Source organism: Daucus carota, chromosome 5 (genome assembly GCF_001625215.2).
Source record: "Daucus carota subsp. sativus chromosome 5, DH1 v3.0, whole genome shotgun sequence".
NCBI lineage: Eukaryota > Viridiplantae > Streptophyta > Magnoliopsida > Apiales > Apiaceae > Daucus > Daucus carota.
The window spans coordinates 32,712,937-32,726,246 of record NC_030385.2 but is presented as its reverse complement, the minus strand read 5'-3'; the positions used below and the strand labels follow the sequence as shown (position 1 = coordinate 32,726,246).

At 32.4% G+C, this 13,310-nt stretch overlaps 1 protein-coding gene across 1 annotated transcript; it reads right to left on the bottom strand.

The window, feature by feature from the left end:
- Window positions 1-9,743: 9,743 nt before the first annotated feature.
- Window positions 9,744-11,413, bottom strand: LOC108222131 (WD repeat-containing protein RUP2). The gene has a single exon (XM_064093053.1). It carries the CDS (start codon window positions 11,168-11,170, stop codon window positions 10,007-10,009), a length of 1,164 nt encoding a protein of 387 aa, XP_063949123.1. The 5' UTR covers window positions 11,171-11,413; the 3' UTR covers window positions 9,744-10,006.
- Window positions 11,414-13,310: the final 1,897 nt, after the last annotated feature.

Below are 13,310 nucleotides of genomic sequence, written 5' to 3'. Positions count from 1 at the left end.
TACTATTCTTATGTCGAATACAATGACAATGCAGCAGACAAGGCATTCTATATAGGCTTAACTGAACACGATTTTGTAAATCAAATGAGTTTCATACAAAGTTGACGAAATCAACAAACATAAGGTTAATCTTAATTTATATTCATTCACTTTGGAGATCAAGTAAACAATTGTGCTCCAACCTAACTATTATATCTGACCATTTCAGTTCAGCATGATAAGCATGGCTATATATGTCATGACTCATGTCCCCTGCTTACAGTCCATGAATAAATGAATCAAAAGCTAACTTCAGACGTAAAACAGTATCCGGTGTAATCTCGATAAAGTAATATTTTTCTCGGGCTCAATGTAACAAAAACGGTGTATTTTCAGCGACGAATAAATGAATAAGTCGATAAAGTAATATTTTTCTCAGGCTCGATGCAACAAAAACAGTGTATTTTCAGCCACAGATAAATGAATAATTTTTTTGTATCAGAGGGTATTCCATCATCTAGTTAAACTGTTTAAACCTTTAGTTGTCTCTGTATATATAAAAGATCGGTTTGGTTTGGTTTTGTCGGTATATTTTATTTTATTTTGTTGCTATCTCTACGCTTTACCGAAAATATTAATGTCAACAGATCTAGCTTCTGTTACTGTTCGAATCTCTTCGAATAAACAAAGCTATTATGTGCATTATATGTTTGCTCCTTCATTTACAATTCGTACGCAAATTGCACTCTAGTAAAAAATCTAGCCTTGCCAATTTGCCATTGACTAATAAGCCATGCGGGTCGACCAAACTTGAACAACACGGATACACCAATCTCCTTCCCTAGATTATTTTAATCCTCCAAAACTTGAATGATCCGGGAAAAAGCTTCTACGGTATGGTATGTTTTGTTGATTCCTAACTTTTGTTTCGTGATGTCTATTATTTTTTCACAAACAACTTATTCACTCATAAGTTATAATTAACTTTTAACTTATACTAGTTGATAACCCGTGCCAAGCACGGGTTTGACTAAAATTTTAAAATTTGTCATTTATTGAAAAAATAATGTTTTTTGTTAATTACATTATCATATTTTTATCATATCTATTTAAATTATTGTTTTTAAATGATATTTGAATTATTGTTATTTAATATAAGACTTTCAATATATTAAAATTTGATCCTATTTTAAATTTATGTCATAACAATATGGGTTCTTGTTCTATGAGATCCACAAAATAAGAGTAGTGCAGTTCAAAATTATTTAAATTTCAATTTTTTTAGTCTACATTATTTGTAAATATCTGAAAATTTGCAGGTTATGTTCTACAATATAATCGTTACAATCAAAAGATAAAACAATTATTTTATAAATCACTAAACACTATATATGTTCTAAAATATAACACATAAGTAGAATAATGATCTTAATGATTGTTAATGTTAAAAGATGTTAATGATTAATTGATAATTATATTTAAAACTACTTAAAGATGGCAAATTATATATAGAATTTGAATAATTAATGATATTATTTATGACTAAACTAAAATATTATGACTGGTACTTATTACGGCTTAAATGCGGACTTTATGGAACTTAACTTTAACGGTATGTTTTATTTTAGTAAAATTCTTATGTTGTTTGATGATTTTTAAATTGTTAAAATAATATTCAAGATCAACACATATAAGTTCGTTTATAGAGTCTTTAAAATTGAATAAAAATTTAAAATTTTAAGTCGCAATTATTTTATTCATTTAATAGGCAACCATTATATATAATTTTAGTTGGAGTTTTTGTAGATCTAACCCTAGTGTTGTAGTTGTTTGATAAACTAATATTGTAATTTGACAAAATTAATTAACTTTTCAAAACTAATTTGATATCAAATATTTTGACGTATGTCTTGTGTTTTGGTTCTTTTATTATACGTTGCAATATGGACAATGACTTCATTTTCTTTGAGTTTCTATTTGTCAAGTCAGGGTTACCACCGGCTTATTCGTCTTTATTGCAATCTTCTGAAGAGCACTGAATGACAATCATTATTATTAAAAAATATATGACCAAGTCTTTTGGTGCTTTGGTATCAATATTGAATCTTGTTTATTTTAATTCTGAAATATGATAGAAATTTTATAGATTTGTTTCGTAAATTAAATTGTATGAGTTTTAAAAATTAAAACGAATAATTTCGTTGACATTATTATTCTATTGGCAGGATATTATTTTATTATAAAATCTATAATAGTATAATTATTATTACTGCCGAATAAAAAAATTATATGATGATAATCAAATTAAAGTTATTTTATAAAATAAATTATTTGAGTTTTAAAATTTAAAATGAGTAGCTTTGTTGACTGAAATTTTGTTGGTGTGATAATCATTATATTACAAAAATTCTGATCAAACATGGAAGTATTCTCATAATTATATGATAATAATAATAATTATTATTAAGAATTATATGATAATAACCAAATTTTGGTTCTTTGATATTAAGTATTTTGATGATATTGATTCCGCTTATCGATAAAAACTATATATGGATATTATATTAGTATCAATATGAACTCCTTATTTGAACTCTGAAGCATGATAAAAGATTTACAGATTTGTTCCGTATATTAAATTATTTGAGTTTTAAAAAATTAAACCAATAATTTTGTTGATAATATATTTTTATTAGTGAGATAATTGTTATAATTTTTAAATAAAAAATAATATGATGATAGCCAAATTTTGATATGAATTTTATATTAGGGAGATAATTGTTAAATAAAAAATAATATGACGATAGCCAAATTTTGATATGAATTTTATAGAACTGCTTCATAAGTTAAATTGTTAGCGATTTAACTGTGCGGATAGGATAGATGTTATATTACAAAACCCTAAATACTATAGAAGTCTTTTTATAGAATTAAATATTAATTATAAAATCTTAACCAATATTGAAATATTAATAATAAAATCCGAATCAATATAGTAATAATCATTATAAAATCCTAAAAATGTATAATAGTAACTATAAAATCCTAACGATATGAAAATCTTTTCATAATTCTATAATGATTATTGTTATTAAATAAAAAATTTATATAACATTGTCCTAATCAATATTGAAATCTTTAATAATAAAATTCTAATCAATACAGAAGTCTTTCATTGTCCTAATGAATATCGAAGTTTTTAATGATAAAATTCTATTTAATATAGAAGTCTTTTGTAGTAGTATAATAATGATTATAAAATCCTAATCAATATGAAAGTGACCAAATTTTGGTACTTTTGGTACCGATGTTCCACCGAAAGGTGGTTTCGCTTATTAATAAAAGGTATTGATTTCATTTTTTCTTTATTTTAAACGAGAAGCATTTATTTTAAACTCATCCAAACAGTTGTATAATAGATTCTGTAAATGGTATATAAATAAGCCAATATAATTAAAAAGAAACAGAAGGAGAGTGGAGTCCAAATTAGACCCGAGATGGGCTTAGTCTCAGATGAGCTCCCGTAGGAATTAGGATTGAGGTGGAGCCAAGTTTGGACTTTTAAATTGGGTGAACAGGGCGAAATCTGTTTAGAGTCTTAATAGGAGTGGTCCGTCTGCATACAATTAGTTTTATTATATGATAAATGTTAATCATCTTCTTAAAAAAATGAAATTTGATTTTAATATTGAATATTATTATATATAAACTTTATGAAAAAGAAATTAACACTTGGACCGGAACGAGAAGTTGATTTCAAATTTAGTTCTACAGTATACTAATTTTGGATGAAGAAATTATCACTGAATTTAGAGGCAAAAAAAAAGTTCATATTTTAAATGATTCGGCAATATTAACTCGAAAGATCAGCACCAAAATGATTTCAACTTACTACTAAACCCGATTAAAGCTGTGACTATATTCAAATCATACAAAGTAATAAACTGTTCCCGGTTTCTGGTTCCTCCTGTTTATTTATTATACATCATTCTTCAGAGCACAGTAGCTTCGTGTTGATGTGTTTAAATATTTGACATTAGTGGGATCTGGCAAGGGCCATCAAAAGAAGCAAACCTTAAACATAAGACAACAGATCACTGTCTATATGATACGATAAAATAATTGCAAGATTAAACCAAACAACTGTCAGGACTTGTCACTAATTGCAAACATGTTAAGACCTAGAAACTACTTGTACAGAACATCCACAGTCATAATGCTAATCAAGTCTAAAAGGATACTAGGAATTTCACTAGGTAAAGTCCTCAAGTCCTCCATTATACTTCATGCCTGCAACATGTTAAAACTGAAATCTAGACACCTGCATAGGAATGGTGGATATAACAGACCCGTATCTCTGCAAGCAACAAGATTGAGCAAAAGTTAAGAATAATCATAAGAACATAGTTATGGAGGACAATAAAAACCAAGGGCTAAAGCTTTTAATGTGACATAGTTTCATTTGAAGACTTTGATATGATGAAAACATAATTAGATAGAGCGAAAATTTTGATATGGCATGGAGCAGAAAAATATTTGCCTGCACAAAACCAATATACCTGAATATTATCGTAGAGTTCAAATAGTGGAACTGCAAGGAGTTTCAAATTGTGCGGCACTGCAAAAAACTGTTTCTCGGGCAAATGAACAAGAAAAAGCTTCTTGCACTCCTGCATTGAAGAAGAGTTGGCCTCTAATAAATCTGCTATAGCCTATTGAGTGGAGAACAGACAGCAGGATATGTGAGATATGTACAGAGTTGTTCAATTACCTTTGGCTTTGTTATATGAGGAGGGCAGTATGGGTACAAATATGTCTCGAAATTTGGCCTCCACCAGACACCAACACATTCCCCTATCTGTTGTTGCATAATAAACATCAATGAAGCTTCAGAATCATATATATGAGCAAGTATATAAGAAGAGTAAACAAAAACGCAGATGCAAAAGTGGAACGGTTGGCATCTAATTAAAGTTTATATATTAGCTATTCATCCTACTAGTATAAGAGAAGCTTCTGGTTTCAGTTTATTAATGTTCAAACAGAAAACTGCCGTAATCGTGTAGTATACCTGCCAATCTGGCTGAACACCAGCTGATGGAGCTGCAAGTTTGCTGGAGAGTTTTCTTTTCAGGCCCTCAATTTCTTAAACATCATAAACAACCATTTTATTTTCAGTAAAATGCAAAAGAAAGACTTGATTCAATATCTGAAATAAAAAACAATACTCCCTCCGTCCCAAAAAACGTTTCCCGTTTGTAATGTCGGCACTGTTCATAACATGAGATAAATTACTAATTTACGTCTAATCTATAAGATAAAATATAGTCATGAGTGATCTTGTTGGATTCATATTTATGTGTACTTTAATACGGTGAAGGTTTTATATTTAATACAAATATAAAATTAAAGATATTACTGATCAAAACTGTGTATTGGCAAACGTGATAAGTACAAATGGGAAAAGTATTTAGGGACGGAGGGAGTATGAATTTTTACCATTCTCTCCTGGCTTAAGACGGCCACCAGGGAGTTTGTAGAAAGTGTTCCTCATTTGCAGAAGAAGAAGATGGGGATGATTATGTTCCTTCACCTGCAAAACCGAACATTTGTATTCTCATATTTCAAGACTTGTTTTGTTAATTTTACATATAATAACCATATCCGTGTACAGGATGAGATCATAAAACAAAACAGCTGCAATCACCAATATATGGCAAATTGTTACCGTAGAATCCTCTACTAGTAGTTTTGCCTTGTGACCATTTTCTTCTTAAGCAAAAACAGAGAACTGATCTTATTACCAACAGTAAACTATTCTATATGCGGGCCTTGTGTGAGTGTACAGATGCCATAGATAACATTTTATCGCCATTTTTATGTAACCACGAAATTCATTAAATCAATATAAAGAAAAGTGCATCAGACTGAGCATGCAACTCACAATTGCACTCACTCTACAATCACAAGGATTAGCATAATTACGGACTAACAACTTCAATAATCTTGGTGCACACTATACATTTATACCGCGAGTTCTGCAACAAAATCAAGTTCTATCTAAAATTCAGAAATGCCATATCACGTGTCAATGAAGGCCTTGTATAACTAATTTCTAATCAAGAACACTTGATCACCAACTTATAACTGCACCGCCGTAAACTAATCAGTTAACAAAAGTAACATCAAAAACAAACACATTGTGTGAGTAGATTAATTTCAAGAATTTGTGAGTGTAAATCAAGAAAAGAGCCGAGGGGGCATACCAATAGTATTCCTTCAACAGTAGTCCTCATTCCCTGCTTCATATAACTGTACCACGATATGAAGAAAATAAATTAAAACCACATTACAAGAAAAGTACGATCGCATTCTTTTAGTCCAGGGGTTTCACACAATTACATACAAAGCAATCAAGAATATTCAAGCAAGTGCATAAAATTTTCAGCAGGGTTTCACAAGATTCAACTAACGTCTTGCTGAATAAAGAAAAGGTGATAATAAAAATAGAGAGATATGCATGTATGAGAAAAATGGGTGGTAACTTACTTGGTTTTCATGCGAGTAAGACGATCAGGTACATTAGTGTCTTTATCCAACTTGGGCTCTTTGTTTGCAAATGTGTAGCCCGACAATGGGTATGTATTTACCACTGGGCACGCCATTTTTCTCTGTAGAAACAGTGGGGAGAGAGAGAGAGAGAGAGAGAGAGGGTTCTTGATATTGCAGGAGAGATGTTAAGAGCTGGCTGGAGAATAAGAGAAGACAATGGGATATGATGATGTATGATGTCTAGACTCTAGTACAGTCTAAAGCAGTTGCGTTTTTTTCTGTTTGTGCCTTGTGGAATCGGACTGTAGGAGTCGAATACATTTGTTACGTAGTGAACCAGACCTTTTATGAACTTTGCAGAATTTACGTGTTTTTGTTAACCGCGCTCGATCAAACCGATTGATTCTGAGTTTATTTTTTGTAAGGAAAAAAAAATTTGAGTTTCGATTTGAATATGTCAATATTTTTAGCACGGTAATCTGATTCTTTGATTAACTTTGCTTCTCTTATGAATTTAAATATATTGATGTATAAAATAATAATAATTCAAGTATACTTTATCTTATGTTTTTATGTGTTACATCCTGTTCTTGTGACGATATCTTTTTTCTCTCGTTTTGAGAGTCGACTCCCGTATTAGGGTTTCAGCCGTCACTTCTCCGCCTCCCAGATCTTCATCTTCTCATCAATTAACCCCTTCGTTCTCTCATCACCTCTATTATTTTACTAGTTTTTCAATAAAACCAAGATCTAATCTTGTTTGAGTACCTTGTTATCAAGGTTGTGTGCCCATTGTTTTGGGATGTCAGTGTGTGCCCATCTTTTTGGGATGTCAGTTTGTTATGTTTTCGTATTTTTATGTGTCTTGATGTGTCGTTCAATTATCAATCTGAAAAGGATTTATACAGTATTTTGGGAGATCGGTAAGACTCGCATCGATTTCGGAACGATGGTGGATACCGCAAGAGCTCACCTTTCACAACAAATAATTGTTCATGTTTTGGGGACGTTTGGTGCTCCAGGATCAGTTGATTTGACTGATAGTTCTGAACATTGGGCTACAGATGATGCTTACGTGAAGGTCAATTGCGAGACTACTAGTTTCATAACTGATGTAGGTTGGATTGCTCGAGATATCGTTGTAACACTTTTTAGATCAAAGAATATGAATATTCTATTTGTTAAGCGATCTGAAAACAAAACGACTATTTGTTTAGTTCGTTTTTTGTTTCACAATCAGATTGTAGTTGACAGTTCGGGGGTTTGTCCCGGCTGGGTTTGCGATTCGTATTAATAAATCCTTTGTTTGTCAAAAAAAAAAAAAAAGAAAGAAAAGTACTTGGATACAAGAGTGTTATTTTTTCTAATCAAATACTACCTTAAAACCTGTGTCGGGTGATTTATAACATTTGCAATTTTATTATTTATATTTTAAATATAATTGAAATACAAACCGATCACACTGACCGAATATTAAATGTTTTGACTTTTCTGAAGAAAAAAAATGTTTTAACTTAATTGATAATAAAAATTTAAACACATTATATATTAAGAAGGCTCGTAGAATTAATACCGACCGGCTGAGAAAAAAAATTATTATAATTTTATCCAACATTAAAGGTGATAATGTTTAAATGTGCGGGAAGTATTTACTTACTTTGGGTTAGATAATATACATCTCTCAAGGAAGGTAACCCTCTTTTTTTCACATATTGTATTCGGATATAAACCGATCCCGGTTATTTGAGGTCCGGATCTAAATCGAATATGATCCGCTTTGTATTTTCTATATTTTAACCGAGTAGTTTATGGTACAACAAATATGAGCCAAGATGATCCACTACCATTAAATATCATTATTATTTCAATTATCATTAAGTCTAAATAAACAAAATACTATAAAAAATAATAATTTTAAATTAAAAATTACAATTATATGTAGGTAAATATAATTTATTAAATATATATGAAGATAATAAGTATTATCATATTAAATAAATCATATTTATGAAGATTTACTTAAATAATATATTAAAATTTTATAAAATGATGACTACTTTCCTACAAATATGATGGATTAAAAATATAATATGCGTATGAGTTGGAATCAAATATAAATCATGAATCATATACAAGTTTTCGGGTGAGATCATATTATGAAAAATTATATGAGATCTAATTAGAGCGGGTATAAGGGTGTTTATATTTGAGATCATATATTATACGGGGCTTAATTTTTTCATCAGATTTGGATCGTTCCCAAACAAATATGAGACATATATGTATCATATTTTTAAACCGAATATAAATCGAGACACAATATAGTCTGTACCAAATTACGGCCTAATAATAATTCAGCACGGGGAGGGGGGTTATGAGCCCAAATATGAAATACATGCCCGTCAACACTCCCAGAGGCCCAGTATATAAGTCATAAACAGGCCAATTCCGTGATTCCTGTTAAATCATAATAATATTTTCGAAATGACGAGAATTTTTATTTAAGAACATTATATTTTAGTTTATAAGAATATATTTGCCATTTCCACACTCTTAATTTTTCACATATTTGTTTTACTCTTCATCGTCCCCTTTATGGATTGAAAGTTTTGGGATTAAATTTTAATCCCTCTACTTTCATTAAACTCCGGAAAGAATGCAACTCTACAGCGGGAAAAAAAATTAGACAGACGGCTGATGTGGGTGTATGCTGTACAGATTACAGACAAGTACAACTTCCTCATTAGTTGATTGAACACTTGAACCACTGATGACAAAATCATGGAAATTTAATCTTCCCAGCTGAGTCCAGTAATAAATTACAGTAACAGATAAGTTTCAAACTTCATTAAAAGATTCTTCGGTCACTTAATTTTAATTAGGTGCGTTTGGAGCGACACCTAACTGTCCTAAATGGCCTAAGCACATGGAAAGGCTGCAGATTTTGTAAAAACTGAAAAAGCATAGTAGTTTGTCTAGTGTGTGCTCATTGGCACATGCTAAGCATGAATTTTACATATTTGAAAGATTTTGATTGGTCTGTTATATATGTAAAGGGTCCAATCATTATTAAGATATAAGAACCAATAAAAATAAGTCAAATTTATAAAATTTGTAAGCATGTGCCCACAGACACATCCCAGAAAAAACCTGTAGTTTAATTAACTGGCACTGAATCTAAACTCTGAACATAGTTTAGTAAAAGCAAAAAATGAAGCTTTATATATGTTAATAAATATAAAAGTCTCTTTACCATTTGCCCCCGAACTAGTTTTGAGAAAGATTTACCAGAACTCGACTCGAACTCGATAACAAGAATATTTGAGTATTATATATTGCTTCTAAAATGAATCTTTCAATGAATTCAGAGTAGAATAAAATAAAAACAAGAGCAGTATACAGCTCCATCTTTTGTTAGTAATATCAATCGAAATTAGCAGAAAATAATGGCATCTCAAAAATTCCTTATACCTGGTCATAAAATTGGCATATTTCTCCTTTTGCCCACGAACACTTGCAAAACACCATCTGATCCACCAGCCACTAGTGTGCACTCGTCTTCACCCACTTGCCTCCAGCCCACGCTACTGACGAACCCATCGGTCCCACCCTCACATTTCACACCCTCCAGCTCATGCACCCATATTGGCTCGCCCCACCGTCTATCATAAACGAACACTTGATTATTCTCCGAACCGCAACATATTAATCCACCGCTTCTCCACACCGATAATCCGATAAATCTCCGGCAATTGACGTGGCCTCTGTAGGTACGGACGAGCCGCGAAGGCTCGTCCGTGTCCCACATTTTGAGGCACCCGTCTGTGCCGGACGTGACAAGGGTGTGGGGGTCCATGAAGCGCGCATAGGTCACGGTTTTATCGTGGCCCTGTAAGGTCATTACAGGGTGAGACATGATGCGAACATCGTAGCCGTAGATTACGTGGTCGGCGCATCCGACCACTATGCTGGATCCACCGAAGGGATTAAACTCGACACAACAAACGGGACTCCGTGTTACACTAGGATGTACCTTAGCCACACAATTCCCGCCTTCGCAACGCGGGTCCCACACTTGCATGGAACCATCGTCCGAACCGGACGCGCCTATTGTCGGATTCCAATGCGAATAATCCATGCTCCATACCCGCCTACCCCCGTGTTCGTCACGTTCGAACACCGGTATTTTTCTCTCGAGATCGTACTCCATAACGACTCCGTCGTAATCTCCCGACCCGATAATTCGAGAACCCGAACCCGGTTTCCATCTCAAACTACTCAATTTAGCGGGAGTGCATATGTAATAGTCACATGCACTAGCATGATCAAGAAATGTGACACCCTGGTCACTTCTTTCGTTACTCAACAAATTTTCCGAATTATAAATTCGAATTTTCCTCGCGATCCCTCCGGTAGCCAGGAACGTATCGGAGGGATCGAATTCTGTCACGCCGAGGGCATCGGACACGGGTCCGATAACCGAGCTAGAATTGGAAACCACAGTGGAGAGAGCGAAATCCCAGTCACACCTAGCTCGCTCTTGATCTTCTTGTAGTAGCAGTCCTTGGTTTTGGCCTTGCCTAATTGTTGAAGAGGTTGTTAATAAAGAATGGTGTTGTGAAGTAGATAAGTTTTTCATATGACAAGAGAGGGCGATTGGTGTATTTGGGTGCTAGTGGTGAACAAACCTGCTGTGCTTTCAGCCAATGAAATGTAATCTAAGGAGACCTAACTTATTCATAAATATTTAATCCTTTTCTATATACTCTTGCCACTGGCTAGGGTTTTGCTTTTTCTCTTTTTCCTTTCCCCGAGTACTCACATCTCTTTTCAGAGTTGTAATGAACAACTACTGTTTTTTGGGTGAAAAACCCTTGTGGTTCTTGTTAAATGGGTATAATTATAACAAGTAGTTAAGGGGCTACTCAAACATGTACTAACAAAGTCAATATTCTGTTTGGCTGATTATATTTTTTATTTCGAAGTCCCAAATGTGGTCTAGATATTGAGGCGTTTGGGTGAACTTAAAATAAATGCTTCTTGCTTAAAATATATAAGTGGAATAGAAGTTAGAAACAAGATAAGACTTATAAGTGATTAAAGTGTTTGGGAAATAAGTAGAAGTGCTGATACAAAAGCTAGCATTCCTAACTTTTTATAAGTGTTTTTTGACTTATTACACAAATGGTACGAATAAATGTTCTTAACTTATAATCCAGAAGCTGGGCTTATAAGTTTAACCAAACAGCCGCATTATAAAATTTGTGTATCAGCAAAAAGTTCGGTACAATGGCTGCCAAAAGATTTCTTATTCTTATATAGGTTGGCGTATCTCATTTTTAAGCATCCAAACTAATACTCCCACAGTTATTTTTTATACGTTGATTTGAATTAAAATTTTAATCAGATAATTAAAAATATTATTAATTTAATCAAAATTTCAATCAACAAAAAGGTTAATTAAAAAAAAGTATAATTGGTTTCAAAAAGAATATATAACTATTTTATCAAATGGTCAACTCACTTAAAAATGTGTTTTACAGGTCAAAACATGATCTAAAAACAAAGAGAATTACTATGTAATTCTTGAAATACCAAAGTTCTTCATCTATAAGAGAAAATTTTACATATCTCCGAAGGGATGTGGTAGCTTGATGTGATAATGGTCTTCGTTAGAACCGTATAATACTATAATCCATAAGATCAGAACCTCTTTAACCTCTTTTGATATGATTCGAATCGAAATTAGAAATGCTTAATGATTAGAATTTGACTATTTCGAAAAATCAAAATTTCTGTGTCCTCCATATCTCTTACTATATCCACCCTACTTTCGAGTTGTGATTTTCTTATAATAAAATAACTAAAATGCTATAATTAAAGGAACACTTCAATAGTAATCTAAATTCAATGATTCTCACTCACGCCATTATTTATCAAATTGGTAAGTCTAGTTTATTGTCCACATAAACTTTCGCTTCTTTCTATTTTCACATTCTAAATAATGTGAATGGAAATCTAGAGAATACTGAGTACTATAAAAAAAAAAATGAGCTAGAAACTAAATTTCTAGTTTACCAGATTTCTAGTTAAAACGTATTTAGAAGATTTGACAGATCCTATTCTTCTGTACCTACCTGAGCCGGACGAAAGGAACACTAAATTTCTTAAGGAGTACTTCCTAGTACTGGCAATTGTTGACGGGGGTAATTTTGTGTGTTGAGTAGTTGAAACTTGAATAAAGGATGTTGGCTCATAAACTGTCTTACTATTAACCATGGCAGCATGCAAATACTGAAACCTTTGAAGTCGTACTCTTAAGTTACTGGAGGAGCAGTATAATTATAATTATAATAAATGAAGGGGGTAGCAGGAGCTTGGCACAAAGAAAAAGGTAGTTGGATAAGTAGGCAACTCCAAGAAGTGATAGCGTGGATACAGAGTGTCGTCTAAACACTTGAATTACGTGGTTTAAACAAGGCCTTTTGTCTCCTTGGCTCTTGTTCTTTTACTCATTAATACCGACATTTCCTGTTTCCATCTCATTCTTCTCTTTTCTCCCATATCCAGTCACGTCGTCGTATATTTTTTACGGACGTAAGGTCTTTTCGTATTCCATTTTTACCAAGACGTCTCAGCTACTATTGCTTATTAAAACGCGAAGTATCAGATTTGTGTTTTCTTTCCGCTGACGGATTTAAAAAAGTCGCTTAATTTTTAATAACACTCTCAAACAGACTCTAAATCTTTTTCTTCGGCACGATAAATGAATAACTCTA

Coding starts and splice junctions, on each gene's coding strand:
- LOC108222131 (XM_064093053.1), bottom strand. CDS start 11,170: ATGAAAAACTTATCTACTTCACAACACCATTCTTTATTAACAACCTCT.